The sequence below is a fragment of the Stegostoma tigrinum genome, chromosome 8 (genome assembly GCF_030684315.1).
Source record: "Stegostoma tigrinum isolate sSteTig4 chromosome 8, sSteTig4.hap1, whole genome shotgun sequence".
NCBI lineage: Eukaryota > Metazoa > Chordata > Chondrichthyes > Orectolobiformes > Stegostomatidae > Stegostoma > Stegostoma tigrinum.
Genome location: NC_081361.1, coordinates 6,275,208 through 6,298,768, shown reverse-complemented (window position 1 = coordinate 6,298,768; position 23,561 = coordinate 6,275,208). Strand labels below are relative to the sequence as shown.

At 43.9% G+C, this 23,561-nt stretch overlaps 1 protein-coding gene across 3 annotated transcripts in view; it reads left to right on the top strand.

Moving 5' to 3' along the window:
* The window catches only part of rabgap1l (RAB GTPase activating protein 1-like), a 444,915-nt gene that overhangs the window by 47,409 nt on the left and 373,945 nt on the right, over positions 1 to 23,561 (top strand). For all 3 annotated transcript variants that reach the window (XM_059647710.1, XM_059647711.1, XM_059647709.1), the window contains one exon: positions 1,205 to 1,412. In XM_059647710.1, the coding sequence (XP_059503693.1) occupies positions 1,205 to 1,412 (208 nt within the window). The remainder of the gene's footprint in view (positions 1 to 1,204; positions 1,413 to 23,561) is intronic.

Here is a 23,561-nt window from a genome sequence, read left to right as displayed (position 1 = left end):
CCTACGCTTCAGTGAAAGAAGTCCCAGCCTCTTTTTAATAACTAAAACCTTCCATACCCGGCAACACCCTGGTAAATCTCTTCTGAACCCTCTGTAGCTTAATAATATACTTACTATAATGAGGTGACCAGACTGGATGCAGTATTCCAGAAGAAGTCTCACCAATGTCCGTACAATCTCAGTATCACTTCCCAACTCCTGTACTCAAAAGACTGAGCAATAAGGCAAGCATGCCAAAGAAATTTTTAACCATCCTATCTATATGTAATGAAAACTTCAAAGAATTATGTACCTGAACCCTAAGGTCCTTCTGTTCTACAACACTACCCAAGGCCCTACCATTAATTCTATAAGCCCTACCCTTGTTTATTTGTGGCAAAATGCAATACCTCACAATTATCCAGATTGAACTCCATCTACCATTTTGCAGCCCATTGACCCATTTCATCAAGATCCCTTTCTAATCTTAGCAAATCTTCTTCACTATCCACTGTGCCACCAATTTTGCAGTTGTCTGCAAACTTACTAACCATACCTTCTATATTCTCATCCAAATCATTAATATAAATGACAAACAAAAGAGGATCCAGAACTGATCCGTGTGGAACACCACTGGTGATAGGTCTCCAGTCTGAGAAGTAACCCTTCACCATTACTCTGTCTGCTGCTGTTCAGCTATTTATGTATCCAGTTGGCAAGCTCACCCTGAAAATATGATCGGTAAGATAGAAAAGTTCCTGTCTCGTTACAAAATTTCTACAGATGATCTCATTTCCTACACTCTGCTCTGTCCCAGCTATCTACTTGGACCTTTCAGGGAGTGAAATTAATGTTTAGGAATGTAGTGATGCAACAGAATGCCTGCAGTATCACGCCTTGTCACAAAGGGAGGTTATTGCTGATGAGGGTTTTCTCAGGACTTGTCTCCTGTTCCACTCAATAGATAGTGCTCCTTGGAAGCAAGGCAATCTTATTAGGTAGGCAGTCTTATGTGAATGTCTAGAGTCTAGCAAAGGTTATGCTCCCAGAATCTATTAGTCCATCTGTGCTCGGTACAGATTTTGTCTCACTGTGATATGGTGTGTATTTCGAATATTTTTAGTTCTTATTCCTGGAAATTGCAAGCAGATCAGTCACTGTGATGTCAGTATGATGTAACTTGTCCCTGTTGCAATCAGACTGATTTGGGGTATGTTTTCAACAGAACTCCTTGCACCTAAAGCTACATCACCCAATGCAGAGGAAGAAGAGAGTGTGCTATTCAACAAGTTAACCTACCTGGGTTGTACAAAGGTGATTTCTCCTCGCAATGAAGCAGAGGCTCTTCGTGCCATGGCCAACCTCCGTGCCAGCTGCCAAGTTCCTATTCACATAACTCTGTATGTGCCAAATGTTGCAGATGGATCTGTAAGGTAGGCTGGCCAGTCATTCCATTTTCACATTTGCAATTATTTTTCAAACTTTGTCTATTAATTATGTTAGCTGTAAACAATGGGGATAATTATCTTTAGTTTCACAAAGGAAATCTCAAAATGGCATGCAAACCTTCATCATCCTGTGCTCTTGCCGATTGATACCCACTTTGGGAATGGCACTTGTTTTTGAGGTTTGACACAGTATTGGCATCATTTGTTCCAAGCTAACTATAACCACGGAGAATAATTGCTGTTTCTACACCTGTGTAATTACTTTTTCAATTTAATTTGATATGTCGAAGTTCTTAATTGAGTTAAACTGTGGTTTCCAACGATGAAGCTGGTTGTCATGCCAGTCAGACTATTGAGATCAGAAAGAGACTTTCTTCTTCAGGGGAGTGTGGGATGTATGCAAAGTTTCAGAAATGAAATGGTGGTTCCTTTACAATCATGATACTACATTAAACCTGATGATGTGGAATAATGTCCAGGTATGGCTTATCTGCAAAAAAATCTAATTGGCATCTGACCAGTTTGTTATGCCAGTCATCGGTAAAGTGTTAGAAAAATTTAGTACCCTACTCTTCATTAATTAGATCATCAATACTTAAGTTGGGTAATGCCAGAAGCACCCATTCTAGCCTTGATCCAAACTTTCTTGTAAATACTAAAGGAGAAGTTGAAATTGCTACCTTTATTTTTTTATTCATGGGATGTGGGCATGACTGATGGTCCAAGATTTATTGCCCTTCCCAAGTGTTCTGAACATGATGTGGTGAGCTGCCACCTTGAACCGCTGCAGTCTATTTGCAGTAGGTACACCCACAGTGCTTTTGGGAGGGGATTTAAGGATTCTAACTCTGACAGTGAAGGGGCACACATTTATCTCCTAAATAGGATTGTGTGAGGCATGGAGGGAAACTTGTTCTCATGTGTCTGCCGCTCTTGTCCTTTTAGACAGAAGTGGTTGTGGCTTTGGAAGGAATGTTGGATCAAGGACCAGGCCATTTGGCCTTTTGAGCCTGCTCTCCCATTGGGAAAACATAATGATTAGTTTTGGTCTTAGCTTCATTGCATCACATAACCTTGACTCTTGTCTATCAAAATTTTTTCCAAATATTGACTGGGAACACTATAGTTCGAGTACTATAGATGGGTCAGTTTTTGTCCAGTGTGTGCAGGAGGGCTTCTTGACACAGTATATAGATAGGCCAACAAGGGGCGAAGCCACATTAGATTTGGTACTGGTAATGAGCCTGGCCAGGTGTTAGATTTGGAAGTAGGTGAGCACTTTGGTGATAGCGATCACAATTGTTATATTTACTTTAGTGATGGAAAGGGATAGGTGTATGCCACTGGGCAAGAGTTATAGCTGGGGGAAAGGCAATTACGATCAGATTAGGCAAGATTTAGGGAGCAGAGGATGGGGAAGGAAACTGCAGGGGATGGGCACATTAGAAATGTGGAGCTTATTAAAGGAAAAGCTCCTGTGTGTCCTAGATAAGTATATGTACCTGTCAGGCAGGGAGGAAGCTGTAGAGTGCAGGAGCCGTAGTTTACGAAGGAAGTGGAATCTCTGGTCAAGAGGAAGAAGAAGGCTTACGTTAGGATGAGATGTGAAGGCTCAGTTGAGGGCTACGAGGTAGCCAGGAAAGACCTAAAGAGAGAGTTCAGAAGAGCCAGGAGGAGACATGAGAAGTTGTTGGCGGATAGGATCAGGGTAAACCCTAAGGCTTTCTATAGGTATTTAAGGAATAAAAGAATGACGAAAGTCATAGGCCCAATCAAGGATAGTAGTGGTAAGTTGTGTGTGGAGTCAGATGAGATGGGGGAAGCGCTAAATGAATATTTTTCAACAGTATTCACTTTAGAAAATGACAATGTTGTCGAGGAGAATACTGAGATACAGGCTGCTAGACTAGGTGGGATTGAGGTTCACAAGGAAGAGGTATTAGAAATTCTTCAGAGGATGAAGATAGATAAGTCCCCTGGGCTGGATGGGATTTATTCTCGGATCCTCTGGGAAGCCAAGGAGGAGATTACTGAGCCTTTGGCATTGATCTTTAACTCGTCATTGTCTACAGGAATAGTGCCAGATGACTGGAGGATGGCAAATGTGGTTCCCCTGTTCAAGAAGGGGAGTAGAGACAACCTTGGTAATTATAGAACAGTGAGCCTTACCTCAGTTGTTGGTAAAGTGTTGGAAAAGGTTGTAAGGGGATAGGATTTATAATCATCTAGAAAAGAATGAATTGATTAGGAATAGTCAGCACGGTTTTGTGAAGGGTAGGTCATGCCTCACAAACCTTAGTGAGTTCTTTGAGAAGGTGACCAAACAGGTAGATGAGAGTAAACTGGTTGATGTGTATGTGGATTTCAGCAAGGCATTCGATAAAGTTCCCCACAATAGGCTATTGTACAAAATGCGGAGGAATGGAATTGTGGGAGATATAGCAGTTTGGATCGGAAATTGGCTTGCTGAAAGAAGGCAGATGGTGGTAGTTGATGGGAAATGTTCATCCTGGAGACCAGTTCCTAGTGGTGTACCGCAAGGGTCGGTGTTGGGTCCACTGCTGTTTGTCAATTTTATAAACGACCTGGATGAGGGCGTAGAAGGATGGGTTAGTAAATTTGGAGACGACACTAAGGTTGGTGGAGTTGTGGATAGTGATGAAGGATGCTGTGGGTTGCAGAGAGACATAGATAAGCTGCAGAACTGGGCTGAGAGGTGGCAAATGGAGTTTAATGCAGACAAGTGTGAGGTGATGCACTTTGGTAGGAGTAACCAGAAGGCAAAGCACAGGGCAAATGGTAAGATTCTTGGTAGTGTAGATGAGCAGAGAGATCTCGGTGTCCATGTACACAGATCGTTGAAAGTTGCCACCCAGGTTGACAGGGCTGTTAAGAAGGCATACAGTGTTTTAGCTTTTATTAATAGAGGGATCGAGTTCCGGAACCATGAGGTTATGGTGAAGCTGTACAAAACTTTGGTGTGGCCGCGCTTGGAGTATTGTGTACAATTCTGGTCACCGCACTATAAGAAGGATGTGGAAGCTTTGGAAAGGGTGCAGAGGAGATTTACTAGGATGTTGCCTGGTATGGAGGGAAGGTCTTATGATGAAAGGTTGAGGGACTTGAGGCTGTTTTCATTAGAGAGAAGAAGGTTGAGAGGTGACTTAATTGAAACATATAAAATAATCAGAGGGATAGTTAGGGTGGATAGGGAGAGCCTTTTTCCTAGGATGGTGACGGCGAGCCCGAGGGGGCATAGCTTTAAATTGAGGGTTGAAAGATATAGGACAGATGTCAGAGGTAGTTTCTTTATTCAGAGTAGTAAGGGAATGGAACGCTTTGCCTGCAACGGTAGTAGATTCGCTAACTTTAGGTACATTTAAGTCGTCATTGGATAAGCATATGGATGTACATGGAATAGTGTAGGTTAGATGGGCTTGAGATCGGTATGACAGGTCGGCACAACATCGAGGGTCGAAGGGCCTGTACTGTGCTGTTATGTTCAATGTTCTCTGTGTTCTAAAAATATTTATCTCATTTGGCCTTGAATAACTTTAGTCACAGACTTCACTTTTCTGGGGAAGAGAATTCCAAACTTTAGCAACACACTGAAAGAAAACAAAAATTCTCTTCATCCCAATCTTAAAAGGGAGACCTCACAACTAAACTATTTCCCATTGTTTTAGTCTCCTCCACAAGAGGAAGTGGTGTCAGAAAGCCATGATGAGATGTGGCATTGCGTTTTGTAGATGGTGTATGCTGTGTTGGCCCTGTGACTTCGTGGTGAATATTGAAGGTAGTAAATGGGGTGCCAGTCAAGTCAACCTCTTTGTTCTGAATGGTTTTGAGCTTGTCGAGTGTTGTTGGAGCTGCACCCCTCCGGGCAAGCATTCCATGATGCTCCTGTTTTCTGCCTTGTAGATGGTGGACGGATTCTGTGGAGTCGGGAGTGAGTTATTTGCCTAGAATTCCCAACCTCTAATATACTCCTGTAGCCACAGTATTTATATGGCTGGTCCGGTTCACAGATGATCCAAAAAGGGGAAAGCTAAACTATATTTCCTGACCTTCATTAGTGCAAGTACTGCTTGAGTCTCTCACTTTCAATATCCTTTGGGTTAATATTGAACAGAAGCTAATTTGGACTAGTGTAGTGGCTCAAATGAATGGTTAAAGTTGGCCATTTTGGCAGTAAGCGCCCTACTTGAATGCTCTTTTCCATTATCCGCAAGTCTGAGATCAAGGATATGTTGAGAGACTATTCCCACACCTGCCACATGTAGCCGCAAAACAGTCAAGAAGCCCAACTTCAACAAGAAATTGACTCAAATATGCTCATTCCATTCAATATTCAATCAATATCGAACTGCCATCATCGGTGTACTGTGACTGTAATATGAATAACCTACAATTCAATACAACAGCTCGTGAAGCTCAAATCCAACAGTACCTCATTCCCTGTGTCCTTTATTAGTGAGAAGTTCAGATGGTCATGAGAACAACACTAACTCCACATAAGATTTAAGAGCAGAATTAGGCCATTTGGCCCATTAGATCTGCCCTACTATTCGATGATGGCTGATAATGTTCCTCAACCACATTGTCCTGCCTTCTCCCTTGATAACCGTACTAAACAAGAACCTATCTATCTTTGTTTTAAGGCACTCAATGAGTTGGCCTCCACAGCCTTCTGTGTCAATGAATTCCTGAGATTCACCACCCTCTGGCTGAAGAAATTCTTTCTCATCTCAGTACTAAAGGATTGTGCCTGCTCTGAGGCTGTGCCTTCAGGCCCTAGGCTCTCCTGCCAGTGGTAATACCTTCTCCAAGTCTGCTGTATCCAGGCTTTTCAGTATTCTGCGAGTTTGAATGAGATTCCTCCTCATCCTTCTAAACTCCATTGAGTATATACCTGCAGTCCTCAAACTCTCTTCACAACCAGGCCCTTCATCCCCAGGATCATTCTTGTAAATCTCCTCATGGTTCCTTAATTGTGGGGCTCAAAACCGCCCATAGTATTCCAAACGGCGTCTGACCAGAACTCAGATATAGCCTCAGCAGAACACAGCTGCACTTGTATTCTAGCCCTCTCAAAATGAATGCTAACCTTGTATTTATCTTCCTAACTGCCAACAGAATCTGCATGTTAACCTTAAGAGATTGCTGAATGAAGACTCCCAAGTCCCTTAGTGCTTCAGAGTTCCAAAGCCTCTCCCTGTTTAAAAAATAGTCTATGCCTTTATCCTTCCTACCAAAGTACAAAATCTTCCACTTTCCCACGTCGTATTCCATCTACCGCTTCGTTGCGCACACTCCTAATCTATCCAGGTCCTTCTGCAGCCTTCATGCCTCCTTAGCACCACTTGTCCCTCCACCTATCTTTGTGTCATCTGCAAATCTAGCAACAATGCCCTGAGTACCTGTGCCCAGATTGTTAATGAATAACATAAATAGTTGTGATCCCAACACAGATCCCTGCTGAACCCGGCTAGTCACTGGCTGCCTTCCTTTATTCTCATTCTCAGTCTCCTGCTAGTCAGCCGATGCGCTATCCATGCCTGTACGTTGCCCCTAACACCATTATCTTTACTTTGTTGCAGCCTCCTGTGCCACGCCCTGTCAAATGCTTTCTGGAAATCCAAACAGATCATGTCTACTGGCTCCTTTTCATCTAATTTACTTGTTAACGACCTCTAAGAACTCTATCTGATTGGATAGGCATACCCTCTCCTTGATGAAGCTGTGCTGACTCAGCTTTATTTTACCATGCATTTCCAAGTACCCCGTAATCTGATGTTTAGTAACGGACTTAATAATGGGTGAACCTCTTTTAGGATTTTACAGTTGTTGCCTTATAACCAGATGCATCAGAATGACATGTGCTTGATTTTTATTGCTCCCATTTTCTCAGTCCACATGGAAGCACCTAGCCATAGACCTTATCAATGGGCATTGCACGGTTATAATATCTTCTTTGGTACTATTCTGTACAGAATTGCATTTAATTTCAGTACAGAAGATAATTTTGCCTAACTAATCAAATGCTTCAGTAAAGCCTCTCCCTCACCCCTTTCCTTCTCTTCCTTTTTCCCCCTCACGTATTTTTGTCAGAACGACTCCTCATGGTAGCAAGTCCTTCCCATATTCTAACCACTTTCTAGGTAAAAATGTTTTTCCTGAATTGAATTTATTAATGTCTGTCTCATATTGATGGTTCCTAAGTTTTTGCTTCCCTAAGATTTTTTGAATTATGAATCTCGTCATAAACAGTGCAGTGAACATACAATAAAACAAATGGTTTTGAGAAGTCACTGCCCATTATCAGCTTCCAGTTAAGGACGAGTTTAGTTTGTTGAGAATAAGAGAATATGGTATCATTTTGATTTCGTCACGTAAATTAGTTAATTTTTCACACTTTGAACGATATGAACTTTATATCAAAGTTGTCAATGAATTTGTTTATTGAATTGAATTAACTTTATTGTCACGTATTCAAATGAGTGCATTGAAAAGGTTACAAGTCACCACTTACAGCATCACCTTAGGTACGAGATAACTAGATATAGATTCCTCAGTGTACGTTCTTATGAAAAGAAAATTAGAAAAATAAAGAAATATAAAGGTAGTACTGCAGATCGTAGGAATAAATTAGAAAATAGAGAAATAAAAATTCAGTAAATTGGCCCTTCCAGCAAATACATACTGGCACCTAGCCTCCAGTTTGCACCAGGCTATGACTCCTGACCGCACCTGGCTTCTCAGTGCTCTCCGGGCCGGGAAACTGCTCTGGAATCGCTTCAAGGCCAGAAATCCACGCTTAGGACATACCGGGTCAAGAGAACATCACTCTGGGATGGGAGACTGCCACACTGGGCCAAGAGGACATCAAGTGGGCTGAGAGAACACCTCACCAGGTCCATGCTGAGGCCAGGAGTCTGAGGCCAAAAAGAAAGAAGAGAGAAGAAGAAGAGAAAAAGCATAAGAGAGAGAAAGCAAGAGGAAATGGATGGAGGGGATGACCCCTGCCTGAAGCGTCCTACTGTGACTGCCATTTTGGATTTACTGTTACAATCTTTGTAAATTTAGCTGTTGGAAAAAATGATATGAATTGCCAGTGGTCAATAAAAAGGCTGTGTACAGGATTTCACATTTTCAGGCTTCTGCTGCAACAAGATAAAGATAGTATTGACTCAACATTACGACATTACTTTGAAAGAAACTTATGTTTTAAAACCTAGAAAGGTACTTTCAGCTTTAATTTTTACTACAACCCAAAATTCTACGCTCCAGTTGTAGTTTAAATGGTCTCTTAGGTAGATGTTCAATTTCCTAGAACCAGTCCAAAGTAATTCTTGGTTCCAAAGAATTTAGCTCTATTATTTCCTTTTCTCAACCTTGTAACCTTAACCCCAGAATTAGTTTTAACAGTTAGTGATGAACTGGAGATTCCTTCCATGAACTAAAGCTAGGAGAATCTACACTCTTGTTTAAATTCCCCAGTCTTTTCAATCTGGGCTCCCATTAGCATTCCTGGTGTAGCATGGAGACTTTCTTCCTCTATTTCTCTTCTGGATCCTGGCATAGTCACCTATCTGTGGAATTTGGGGATGTCTTTAAGGAGAGTGAGTAATCTGCTTGTACAATTTCTATGCACCCTACTGTTTTAAGCCATTTATATGCTGACATGAATCACATGGATCATGCACCTAAATATGAATGCAGATTACATATCCTTTAAGTCACAACTCCATTCTATCATTAATTAAATAGACATTTAAAGTATAACTGTTACAAAATGTAACATTCTTCACACTTTTCTGGGACTTTGGAGATGATCGCCTATCAATTCAGGATACAGAAGCTATAGAAGTACAAGTGAGTGAGCAGGGGTGTTGCCCTTTTGATGAGGGAGGACATAAAGACGGTGCTTAGAGAGGATATTCTTAAAGGGTCATCAAATGAGGCCATATTGTTAGAACTTAGAAACAAGAAGCGGGTGGTCACTCTTTTGAGACTGTATTGAATACCCACAAATAGCCAGTGGGTACTAGAGGAGTAGATGCATAGAGAGATTGCAGATACCTGTAAGAATAACAGCCTTATTGGTTAGAGAGTTTCGTTGCCCCTGTATTGACTGGGCCACCCAGGGTGTAAAAGGTCTGGACAGAGTGGAATTTGTCAGACAGTCAGAGACTTTTCTCCCAGGCAGAAATGACTAATACAAGGGGCCTAATTTTAAGCTGATTGGAGGAAGACATAAAGGGAGATGTCAAAGGTAGGTTCACTGTGTGGTGGACGTGTGGAATGCACTGCCGGCAGTGTTAGTGGAGTCAGATACTCGAGAGACTTTTAGGCGACTCTTGGATAGGCACGTGGAGGACAGTACAATGTAGGGTATGCAGGGTAGATTGATCTTAGGCTAATAGATCAGCGCAACGTTTTGGGCCGAAGAGCCTGTATTGTGCTGTGCTGTTTCTATGTTCTAAATGTGTCCAAGAAAGTTTCAACATCAATATGTCAAGAGCCCTACTTGGGAGAGTGCAGTGCTGGACCTCCTGTTAGGAAACAAGGTCAGGCAAGTGACTGAAGTGTCAATCAGAGAGCACTTTGGAACCAGTGAGCATTACTCTCTTAGTTTTAACATAGTTATTGAAAAAGATAGTACAGGTCCACAGGGCAAGGTGCTGAACTGCAGCAGTGCCAATTTTGAAGCCATTAAACAGAATCTAGCAGAGGTCAATTGGATGAGTCTGCTTGAAGGAAAAGGAATGACTGGCAAATGGGAGGCTTTTAAACATGTGGTATCAGCAGTCCAGGGACAATATGTTAGGGTGAAGGGAAAAGCTGGCAGGTTTAAGGGTCCCTGACTGACAAGGGATATTGAGGCTCTGGTCAGGAAAGAGAAGAAGGTGTCCATTGGGTTCAAGCTATTCGGTTTAATTGATTCCCTAGATGACTATAAAAATGAGGGAGCACACTCGAGGGAAATCAGAAGAGCAAAAAGAGAGTATGAGATGGATCTGGCATTGAGGATAAAGATAATCCCAAGTGGCTAGGGAGAGAATAGCCCCCCTTAAAGATTAGCCTGGCCGTCTTTGTATGAAGCCACAGGAGATGGGGAGATTTTAATGAACGTTTCCGCTTAGTGTTACTGAGGACAGAATCATAGATGCTAAGGTAATAAGGGAAACAAGTGGGCATGTTTTGGACCACACATAAGTTTGCAGCTTTAGATCTCAATAAGGTGGATAAATCCCCTGGGCCTGATCCAGTCCATTCTCGAACATTGTGGGAGGCTAGGGAAGGAATTGCAGAGGCCCTTGCAAAGATTTTTGCTTCATTTTTAGCCACCGATGAAGTTCTGGAAGGTGCCTACTGTTGTTCAATTGTTTAAGAAAGGTAGTAAAGATAAGCCAGGGAATTACTGGCCAGTGAACCTCATATCAGTCATGGACAGGTTATTTGAAGAGGATCAATGGACATCTAGATAGTCAAGGTCTGATGAGGATAGCATGGATTTGTGCATGGGAAGTCACGTCTGACAAATCTTTGAGTTTTTCAAAGAAGTAACCAAGAGGACAGATGAGCTTAGGGCACTGGATGTTGTCTGTATGGACTTTAGTAAAGCCTTTGACAAGGTCCCACGAGGCAGGCTAGTCATAAAAGTTAGGTTGCATGGGATCCAGGGAGAGCTAGCTAATCGTATTCAAAGACAACACAGTGTGGAGCTGGAAGAGCACAACAGGTCAGACAGCATTAGAGAACCAGGAAAATTGATGTTTTGGGTTGGGACCCTTCTACCATTTTCAGCTGCCTGGCCTGCTGTGCACCTTCAGCTCCACACTGTGTTATCGCTGACTCCAGCAATGGCAGTTCTTACTAAGATTCAATATCGGCTAGATGGAGGGAAGCAGAGGATGTTAGTTGAAGGTTGTTTCTCAGACTGGAAACCTGTGACTAGTGGTGTGCCACAGGAGTCAGTGCTGGGACCTTCGTTATTTGTTATTTACATAAATGATCTGGATGTGAATGTACAAGGCATGAATGGTAAGCTTGCGGACGATACAAAATTTAGAGATATCGTTGATAGTGAGAAAGATTATCAAAAATTACAGAGGAATCTTGATCACATGGGGAAGTGGTCTGAGGATTGGCAAATGCTTTTCAATATAGATGAGTGTGAGGTGTTGCAGTTTGGAAAGTCAAAACCAAGGTAGGACTTGTACAGCAAATGGTAAGGTCCTGAGGAGTATAAAATGTGAGGCTGGATGAACACAGCAGGCCAAGCAGCATCTCAGGAGCACAAAAGCTGACGTTTCGGGCCTAGACCCTTCATCAGAGAGGGGGATGGGGGGAGGGAACTGGAATAAATAGGGAGAGAGGGGGAGGCGGACCGAAGATGGAGAGTAAAGAAGATAGGTGGAGAGGGTGTAGGTGGGGAGGTAGGGAGGGGATAGGTCAGTCCAGGGAAGACGGACAGGTCAAGGAGGTGGGATGAGGTTAGTAGGTAGCTGGGGGTGCGGCTTGGGGTGGGAGGAAGGGATGGGTGAGAGGAAGAACCGGTTAGGGAGGCAGAGACAGGTTGGACTGGTTTTGGGATGCAGTGGGTGGGGGGGAAGAGCTGGGCTGGTTGTGTGGTGCAGTGGGGGGAGGGGATGAACTGGGCTGGTTTCGGGATGCAGTGGGGGAAGGGGAGATTTTGAAACTGGTGAAGTCCACATTGATACCATATGGCTGCAGGGTTCCCAGGCGGAATAAGAGTTGCTGTTCCTGCAACCTTCGGGTGGCATCATTGTGGCAGTGCAGGAGGCCCATGATGGACATGTCATCAAGAGAATGGGAGGGGGAGTGGAAATGGTTTGCGACTGGGAGGTGCAGTTGTTTGTTGCGAACTGAGCGGAGGTGTTCTGCAAAGCGGTCCCCAAGCCTCCGCTTGGTTTCCCCAATGTAGAGAAAGCCGCACCGGGTACAGTGGATGCAGTATACCACATTGGCAGATGTGCAGGTGAACCTCTGCTTAATGTGGAATGTCATCTTGGGGCCTGGGATGGGGGTGAGGGAGGTGGTGTGGGGACAAGTGTAGCATTTCCTGCGGTTGCAGGGGAAGGTGCCGGGTGTGGTGGGGTTGGAGGGCAGTGTGGAGCGAACAAGGGAGTCACGGAGAGAGTGGTCTCTCCGGAAAGCAGACAGGGGTGGGGATGGAAAAATGTCTTGGGTGGTGGGGTCGGATTGTAAATGGCGGAAGTGTCGGAGGATTATCCTCCGACACTTCCGCCATTTACAATCCGACCCCACCACCCAAGACATTTTTCCATCCCCACCCCTGTCTGCTTTCCGGAGAGACCACTCTCTCCGTGACTCCCTTGTTCGCTCCACACTGCCCTCCAACCCCACCACACCCGGCACCTTCCCCTGCAACCGCAGGAAATGCTACACTTGTCCCCACACCACCTCCCTCACCCCCATCCCAGGCCCCAAGATGACATTCCACATTAAGCAGAGGTTCACCTGCACATCTGCCAATGTGGTATACTGCATCCACTGTACCCGGTGCGGCTTTCTCTACATTGGGGAAACCAAGCGGAGGCTTGGGGACCGCTTTGCAGAACACCTCCGCTCAGTTCGCAACAAACAACTGCACCTCCCAGTCGCAAACCATTTCCACTCCCCCTCCCATTCTCTTGATGACATGTCCATCATGGGCCTCCTGCACTGCCACAATGATGCCACCCGAAGGTTGCAGGAACAGCAACTCTTATTCCGCCTGGGAACCCTGCAGCCATATGGTATCAATGTGGACTTCACCAGTTTCAAAATCTCCCCTTCCCCCACTGCATCCCGAAACCAGCCCAGTTCATCCCCTCCCCCCACTGCACCACACAACCAGCCCAGCTCTTCCCCCCCACCCACTGCATCCCAAAACCAGTCCAACCTGTCTCTGCCTCCCTAACCGGTTCTTCCTCTCACCCATCCCTTCCTCCCACCCCAAGCCGCACCCCCAGCTACCTACTAACCTCATCCCACCTCCTTGACCTGTCCGTCTTCCCTGGACTGACCTATCCCCTCCCTACCTCCCCACCTACACCCTCTCCACCTATCTTCTTTACTCTCCATCTTCGGTCCGCCTCCCCCTCTCTCCCTATTTATTCCAGTTCCCTCCCCCCATCCCCCTCTCTGATGAAGGGTCTAGGCCCGAAACGTCAGCTTTTGTGCTCCTGAGATGCTGCTTGGCCTGCTGTGTTCATCCAGCCTCACATTTTATTATCTTGGAATCTCCAGCATCTGCAGTTCCCATTATCTCAGGTCCTGAGGAGTGTTGTGGATCAGAGGGACGTAAGACTATGGACACATAGATCAAGTGGACTAGGGTGGTGAAGAAGCCATTTAGAATGCTGGCCTTCATTGGTCAAGGCACTGTCTGTAGGAGTTGGGACCTTATGTTACAATTGTATAAGTCGTTGGTGAGGTTGCACTGAAAGTATTTTACAGTTTTGGTCACCCTGTTATCGGAAAGATATAGTTTAACTGGAAAGTGTTTAAAGGAGATTTACGAGGAAGTTGCCTGGATTATTCGGAGAGTTTGGCCAGGATAGACTTTATTCCTTAAAATGTAGGAGAGCGAGGGGTGACCTTATTGAGGTGTATAAAATCATGAGGGGCATAAATAGGATGAATGCATATGGCCTTTTTCCTATGGATGGGGAATTGAAAATTGGCGGATATAGGTTTAAGGTGAGAGGGGAATGACTTATGGAGGACCTGAGGTGCAATTTCTTCACGTAGAGTGGTGTGCATACGGAATGGACTGCCAGAGAAAGGCAGGTACAATAGCAACATTTAAAAAACATTTGGATAGGTACATGGATGGTGCATAATGCGGGGAGATAGGATTGTGCGCAATTTGCCAGATGCAGCAAGAAGCGGCTATCAAAGGAAACACAAATTGCAGATTTAGCCCTAATCTGTACATTTAAGCATATATAGCAGGGGGCCACAGGGTCTGGTTTACATGGAATAACATCTTGAAATACCCACATCTCTTTTCTGAAGTAATTTTGCAAATAAAAGCAGCAATATGGACCAAATGTGGGCAGTCGGAACTAGCTGAGTGGGCACTATGGTCAGTATGGACGAGTCTGGGCTGAAGGGTCTGTTTCCATGCTGTGTTACTCCATGACTCGATAACTGTAATTGTCAGCACAGATTTTCTACTATTTATTCACGGGATGTGGGCGGTTAAGAGTCAACATCTTTTCTGTGGGTCTGGAGTCACATGTAGGCAGATCAGGCAAGGATGGCGCTTTTCCTCCCTAAAGGACATTAATGAACCAGATGGGTTTTTCTGACAATCAGCAATGGATTCATAATCAGTGTTAGACTCTTAATTCCAGGTTTTCTTTTATTGATTCAAATTCCACAATCTGCTCATGTGGGATTTGAGCCTGGATTGCCAGAAGGTTATCAGGGTCACCAGGGTAACAGCCAGCGATGTTGCCACGAGGCCATTGCCTTCCCCTCAGAGGGAGATGATACTTCTACTTTTGTTTACACACATACTTTTGCACTACCTTCCCAGCAAAACAATCTGGCTCCGCAATTAAACTTTCACAACCCAAACATTCAAACCTGCTTTGGCAGAAGCCACATTGGGTGAAATGGTCATCATTCTATATATAAGCATTATTGCTCCATATCACCCTAAAATAAATGTTGTCCCAAACTCGGCAATCACATAAAACCTCATAAGATAACAAAGTGTGTAGCTGGATGAACACAGTAGACCAAGCAGTATCTCAGGAGCACAAAAGCTGGCATTTCGGGCCTAGACCCTTCATCAGAGAGGGGGTTGGGGAGAGGGTTCTGGAATAAATAGGGAGACGGGGAGGCGGACGGAAGATCCCTCTCTGATGACCCTCTCCCCATCCCCCTCTCTGATGAAGGGTCTAGGCCCGAAACGTCAGCTTTTGTGCTCCTGAGTTCCTGCTTGGCCTGCTGTGTTCATCCAGCTACACACTTCGTTATCTTGGATTCTCCAGCATCTGCAGTTCCCTTTATCACATAAAACCTCATGTTTGTTACATGCATGCATATCACTGTAGTATCTGGAAATGTTGTTTTGTTGGTAATATGGAAGAAATTGTTTTGAGGCTTCCTAGTGTATTTCTGCTTTTATTTCCAAAACTACTTCAGAAAAGAGATGTGGGCATTTCAAGATGTCATTCCATGTAAACCAGGCCCTGTGATCCCCTGCTGTATATGCTTAAATATATAAATTAGGGCTGAATCTACAATTTGCGTTTCCTTTGACTACTGCTTCTTGCTGCATCTGGCAAATTGTGCAGTCAGTCCTATCTCACCTGCATTATTTCTCCAACTTTGAAGTGCTGAATAATATTGTTAAGTTATGCAGTTATATCATGCAAAATGAGACTGGAATAAGAACAGTAGCAACTCCATTATCGGTAGCTATTTATGTTGAGTGAAACTTCCGAGATAGAAGTGGGATCTAAACCGTTTCCTGGACTGTAATTCTATGTGCTATATCAGGTGCCTTGCACTGGTGTTAAAATCAGTCTTGTTGTAAACTGAGTTTGTGCCATATCACATCTGTACTAGCTGCTGACTGTGCATGAAGCTAATATGCTGAAGTCTGTTTATTCATGCAAGTTGAACCTTACACCCCCTTCTCTACCCCTCCCTCCTGAGATTTAACTTGATGAATCCTCAATATCAGAAACAAATACCGGCATGATTGATTTGAAGGTTGTTTCTGAGCAGCTTACACTCCTCATGAATGCTGGGGGCAGGACAGGACCCTCTGTGTGGTGAGACATCTTACTGTGGTGCAGGGGTTAAGGATTCCTTTTAGAATATTTCGAAGAGCTCACCTTTTCTCTTCCTGTATAATGCAGGTATAAATGTGATGAATGGCACTGTTGCATTTGAATGATATATCCTAGATTTGCTAGATACCCTCCAGACCTGAACCTTATTTCGTCTCTCATACCTGGCTAGATCAAGAACATTTCAGACTTTAAAAATAGGTCCACCATCTTTAAAAGTTGCTGGCAACAAATCTCAAATGTACAGATCACCTCTGCTTAAAATGCTAAATATATTTAGCTTGGTAGGACTGGACTAGATCTGTAATTATACCATTGAAAAACCTTGCTGCACCTTCAGCAAGTGCTTATTTCAGTTGTCTTTTCGGTCTTCTATCGCACTCACATTAAATATTTAATATGAATGCTTGAAGAAGTTCTATCTGTTGCCTCTCTGTGCTGAATGGCTGCTTTAGTTTTTCCAAAAACAGTGGAAGTTGTAGTTGCAGCTTCTCAGATAGATCTTTGCAAACGTGCAACAGTCTTATATCATGTCATAGAGTAATACAGCTCGGAAACAAACCTTCAATCCAATTCACCTGTTTCAACCAAATGCCCTAAACTGATCTAGTCCCATTTGCCAGCATTTCACCAGTGTCCCTTGAAACCCTTCTTATTCATGTACCAGACCAAATGCCTTTTAAATGTAAGAGATTACAAAGTGTGGAGCTGGATGAACACAGCAGGCCAAGCATCATCTTAGGAGCACGAAAGCTGACACTTCAGGCCTTGACCCTTCTTCAGAAAAGGGGGATGGGGAGAGGATTCTGAAATAAATAGGGAGAGAGGGGGAGGTGGACCGAAGATGGATAGAGGAGAAGATAAGTGGAGAGGAGAGTATGGGTGGGGAGGTGGGGAGGGGATAGGTCAGTCCGGGGAGGACGGACCTGTCAAGGGGGCGAGATCAGGTTAGTAGGTAGGAAATTGAGGTGCGGTTTGAGGTGAGAGGAAGAACAGGTTAGGGAGGCGGGGATGAGCTGGGCTGGTTTTGGGATGCAGTCGGGGGAGGGGAGATTTTGAAGCTGGTGAAATCCACATTGAAACCATTGGGCTGCAGGGCTCCCAAGCGGAATATGAGTTTCTGTTCCTGCAACCTATGGGTGGCATCATTATGGCACTGCAGGAGGCCCAGAGTGGACATTTCGTCTAAGGAATGGGAGGGGGAGTTGAAATGGTTCGCGCCTGGGAGGTGCAGTTGTTTATTGCGAACTGAGCGGAGGTGTTCTACAAAGCAGTCCCCAGGCCTTAGCTTGGTTTCCCCAATGTAGAGGAAGCCACAGTGGATACAGTATACCACATTGGCGGATGTGCAGGTGAACATCTGCTTGATGTGGAAAGTCATCTTGGGACCTGGGATGAGGGTGCGAGAGGAGGAGTAGGGGCAGGTGTAGCACTTCCTGCAGTTGCAGGGGCAAGTGCCGGGTGTGGTGGGGTTGGAGGGGGAGCATGTGGCGGACAAGGGCGTCGTGGAGAGAGTGGTCTCTCCGGAAGGCAGACGAGGCTGGGTTTGGACAAATGTCTTTCGTGGTGAGTTCGGATTGTAGATGGAGGAAGTGTTGGAGGATGATTCATTGTAATTGCCTTTTGAATGTTGTAATCCTGAGTAAGGTCGCCCCACAGCCTCCGGTCCAGGGAACAAAGCACCAGCCGTTTCAACCTCTCTATAGCTCAAATGCTCCAATTCTGGCCACATCCTCGTCAGTCATTTATCTCTTCAATCATAGAAACTCTCAATACAGAAAAAGGCTAGTTAGCTTAACATGCTTCTCCATCCATCTCACTGCCATCTACTTTAGACCCATCACAATACAACTAATCTTCCTCAGATAAGCCTCCAGTCAACTTCTCGAAATTCTGCTGGAGTCTGACTCTTTCACACTTTGAGGTCAGAACTATTCACTGTGAAGAAATTCTGGTGATTTTTGACCATTGTTTCAAATATATTGCCTCAGGTTACTGATCCCCTTATAGAGGAGACAGTTCCCCCTTATTTCTAACACAATGTAAATGTTCAGGTTTCCTGTAAACCTTATCTGCCTTGAGAACAATCCCAGCAATGCCAGTTTCTTCAGAGTTCCCTCATTCTCTTTGAACTTTCCAGTGCTTATCGTCCCCGAGTGTCTGTATTCTGAACCCCTGTCTTCCTCACGTCACGTTTCTGCTGTGCCCCATTTTTGATTTGGAAATATTAATGTTTTGATGCGAATCTATAATGGTATCGTGTAAATGAAACAATTGCATGACTTGTATCCCCTCCTTTCTTTGCCCTCTGTCTGTGCACTTTCCCTCCCTGTCTGCCCATGTGGATGTTTGAGGGAGTGAGCCTTTCCCTCCACCCTTCCTGTGTGGACTTCTTGTTCCACCTAACCTTCAGAACCCCCCTCTCCCTTGTGCCCCTCTCCCCTGCAATCCACTTTTTCTCCATCTACATCAGTGTTATACACACTCTCTCCTGTGTGCCAAGGGGTTGGTCAAGATTATGCAGCTTGTGTTGCATGCAACCAATAGAATTCAAGGATACAGTCAGTATTTACCCATTGAATAAACACAGTGAAACACATACTATCACCCCTGTTGGAAATATGGCTACTATCAGGAAACTCTCTTATTGCCAAGTTGTATAATTGAGTATGTATAGCACAATGCTTTGAATTGTGCAGGAATGATTTGTGCTTTGGAAGTGTGAGATCGTGATTGTTGGTTTACAGAAGGTTTAGTGCATTATTCTGTAAACTGTGTGGTGAAACTCATTGAGAAGCATTCTCTTTTTACTGGTTAAAGGTGTACCTGCTGAATTTTTCCTGTCTGGTTTGTTGTCTCTTATATTAAAAAGTATGCTGCTAAATGGCTGTTAATAATTTGCCCTTCATTAATTGAAGTATTTGTGCTACTAATTTTTAAAATCATCGTCAACTACCTGTCTCAGTTCACAATTACTAACACTATTGATCTGTCATCCATGCAGTGTTGTTGAGGTAATGGTCAAAAAACTTCTAACAGCCCTTGGGTATGAATGGCACTTCTTTGATTTTCTGCATGTTAGTTCAGTTGCTGTAGTCTAGAAGACACGTTGATGTTGTGTGGCATCCCCTTCTCATGCCCTCATGGCATAGTGCAATCCCATATTTTTGCACGTTCCGGTCCACTGTCTATAGGATAGCATGCCTTGACAGTTTGAGCAACATTAGTTCATTTATGTATCGTACTTCTTTGTGTTGGTGCGTATTTATGTAGTTGTTTTGTTGAAATTATGTAACATGGATGTATTTCTATTCAAATGAAATTGCAGCCAAATATGTCTCTCTTATCAGCTCTCAACTAGAGGAAAGGCACTTTGTTTTTTTTAGTACCAATGTTTATTTTAGATTAATGAGCACTTGTAGTAATAAAGTCAGGAACAAAAAAATGTTGACTGAGATTAGTTTTCAGAGCTCTTTACATCTTGAGATATATTTTAACCTTTTTTAACCATTTCAGAAGTATTCCCTTGAAGCAGGAGTAATCAGTTCATTGCATATAGCTGATCACTGATTAGGCTCCTATTGTATTAGGCCATTAAGGAAAGATGTTCAGAGAGATTTACAAGCATGTTACTGTTGGTGGGTTTGAGCTATAGGGAAGACACTGGGGCTGGGGCTATTTTCCCTGTAGCGCTAAAGGCTTTTTTAGAATTTTATAAAATCATGAGGGGCATGGATGGGGTGAATAGCCAAGGTCTTTTTCCCAGGGTAGGGGTGCCCAAAACTAGATGAGAGGGGAAGGATTTATAAGGGACTTAAAGGGCAACTTTCCTCATGCAGAGGGTGGTATCAGTATGAAATGAGCTGCCAGAGAAGGTGGTGGAGACAGGGACAGTTACAACATTTGAAAGGCATCTGGATGGGTACATGAATAGGAAGAGTTTAGAGGGATATGGGCCAAATGCTGGCAAATGGGACTAGAGTAATTTAGGATATCTAGTCAGCATGGACGAGCTGGACCCCAGGGCCAGTTTCTAAGCTATGCGCGTCCATGACTCTGTTCTGTTTCCTGTCATCTTTAGTTATATGTTGCATCACTATCCATGAACACCTGAGTTAGAAGGAGCAGGAGTTGGCCAATTGGTGCTTCAAGCCTGCTTTGCCTTTCATTTGAGTCATGCCTGATCTGATTTTAATCTCAATTCCATAATTCCACTTAGCCCTAAAACCTTTCAGTCCCTGGCTTATCAAGGATCTCTTCATTTCTGCTTTAAAAATAGCCAAAGACTCTGCCTTTTAAGGAAGAGTGTGCCAAAGACTCGTGACTTTCCGAGGAGGGAAGAAAATCTGCATCATCTCCATTTTCAGTGGGTGACCTTTGATTTTTTTAGTACAGTGATCCCTAGCTCTCTCACAAGAGGAAACATTGTCTCCGTATCTCCCCTGTCAAGTCGCCCACGGATGGTCTATGTTTCAATCAAATCGCCTCGTACTATCTGAACTCCAGTGGATACAAACCTAGCCTGTCTAACCTATCTTCTATTCACAGTCAACTTGTTCCAAGTATTAGTCCAGTAAACATGCTATGATCTGCCTCCAATGCATTTTTATCCTTCTTTAAAGTGACCGGTACTGTGCCCAGTACTCTAGGTCTGGTCTCACCAATGCTGTGTAACTGAGGCTTAATCCTTTAATTTGTGTTCAATTCCCCTGCAATAAATAAGTGCATTCTATTTGCTTTCCCAATTACTTGTAGCTTTGTACTAACCTTTTGTAAACATCTGAGCTCTGCAATCTCCCACCACAAAGGTGATATGCTTCATTTTTATTCTTCCTATCAAATGAAACAAAAATTATGTTCCCACATCATACTATACTTGCCCTTATTAGTCAGTGCCTTGAGCAGAGGAGTTGGGAGGTCACGGTGAGGCTGCACAGGACATTGGTTAGACCACATTTGGAATACTGTGTGCAATTCCCTGCTATAGAAAGGATGTTGAGAAAGTTGAAAAGGCTTTCAGAAAAGATTTATAAGGATGTTTCCAGGTTTGGACTAGAGGGAGAGACTGAACAGGTTGGGGCTATTTTCCCTGGAGTATCAAAGGCCAAGGCGTGACCTTCTAAATCATATAAAATCATGCGGGGCATGTTGAGGGTATGATCTCTTCCCTGCAGTGGGGCAGTCAAAAACTAGACACCGTAGTACTTCGAGCTCCTGTCCCTCTCCCCAGTCCTGAGGAAGGGCCCTGACCCGAAATGTCAACTTTCCTGCTCTCAGATGCTGTCTGACGTGCTGTGTTCCTCCAGCTCCATGTTTTATCAACTCCAAATTGATCTCTTTGTGGTTGGTAAGGAGCTTGGAGATTGATGCAGTTGTCATCAGTCATGGGGGTTCCAGTGATATAGGTAAGGCTGAGAATGACATTCTGTTGAGATGGCATGAGCACAGTAAGGGACTAAGCTAAAAATCAGAGCCCTGAAGATGACATTTCAGGGCAGGACCCTTCTTCAGCACTGGGGAGGGGGACAGGAGCTCTAAGTGCTATGCTGTTTAGTTTTTGACTGCCCTACCGCAGGGAAAAGATCTTACCCTAACCATGCCCCTCATGATTTTGATGATGCTCCCTGGATTATTACCTGAGGCACGAATAAGTTGGCATAAAGAAGATCAGAGAGTTGAAAATGTGACTTAGACAGGTGTAGGGACACATATTTTGGGGAAACAGGGAGCCATCCCATTGAGATAGCTTTCCATTGAATTGAGTTGCGATCAGTGTTCTGGTGAACCCTAATCAACACCAAGGTTGTAAAGAAAAGGCTTTACAGTAACTAGCATGGAGGAGTATTCACGTGAGGAAATAGTTAGAAAGTGAAAGACAAAGTGCAAGGCAATAATGCAGGATGACCATGTAGGTATTGGTAACCAGAATGTGACCAGAGGGGACAGAACATGTAGGCGTAAGAGTGTATTGACAAATAAGGTCAATGTAGGTGAATTTCAAAAAAGTTTTCAGAAACCTGTTTTTGAATTTCAGAATCAGAGAATCCAACAGACGTTATAGTGCAGAAGACGCCGCTTGGCCCATTGTGCCTGCATTGTTTCCATCACCTAATTCCAATCTCCAGCCTTTTCCCTGTATCTCTGCATATATTTCTATCCAAATAATCATCTAATGTCCTCTTGAATGCCTTAATTGAACTTGCTTCCACCATATTTCCAGGTAGTGTATTCCATGCTCTTAACTGCTCACTGTGAAAAAAGTTTTTTTGTTACATCATCCTTTCTTCTTTTGCACTTTGCTTTAGATCTCCATGCTCTCATTTTTCCTTCTTTTTACAGACAGGAATAGCTTCTCCCTATCTAGTGTATCCAGCCTACTTATAATCTTGAAAACCTCGATCAAACCTTCTCTCAGCCGCCTTCTCTCCAGGGGAAACGGCCCTAACTACTTTGGTCTGTCCTTATCACTGAAATTTCTCATTCCCGAAACCATTTTGTAAATTGCTTCTGCACACTGCCCAGTGAATCCATATCCTTAGTGGTTAGTACTGCTGCCTCACAACACGAAGGACCCAGGTTCGATTCCAGCCTTGGGCAGCTGTCTGTGTGGAGTTTGCACATTCTCCCTGTGTCTACGTCGGTTTCTTCTGGGTGCTCCAGTTTCCTCCCACAGTCCAAAGATGTGCAGGTTAGGAGCATAGACCATGCTGTATTGACCACAGTGTCTAGGGTGGGAATTGCAGAGATAGGTTTGGGGGTCAGCCCGGGTGGGATGCTCCTTGGAGAGTCAGTGTGGACTCTATGGGCCAAATGGCTTGCTTCCAAATTGTAGGGATCCTATTGATTTTCTATGAACTTAAAATGAGGCATGTACAACTGTACACAATACTCCAGCTCAGTGTCTTGTACTAGTTTAACATCATCTTCCTGCTCTTGCAGTTTATATCCCTATTACTAAAGCTGAGAGCATTGTAAGCTTTATTAACTGCTCCCTTCATCTGTACTCCCACCTTCAATGATCTGTGCACAAAATTGCACCAAAGTTTCTCTGCTTCTGCATCTCCTTCAGAATTGTACTGCCTATTTTATATTATCTTTCAATGTTCTTCTGACCAAAGTGCATCACCGAACACTTCTCTTTATTGACCTACATCTGCCACCCATCCACCCATTTAACTAACTTGTCAGTGTTCTTTTGGAGTTTCACATTGTCCTGTTCCCAGTTTGCACTTCTTCCAAATTTAGTTTTATCTGCAAAGTTTGAATTTGCCCTTTGTGCATTAGGATCTAT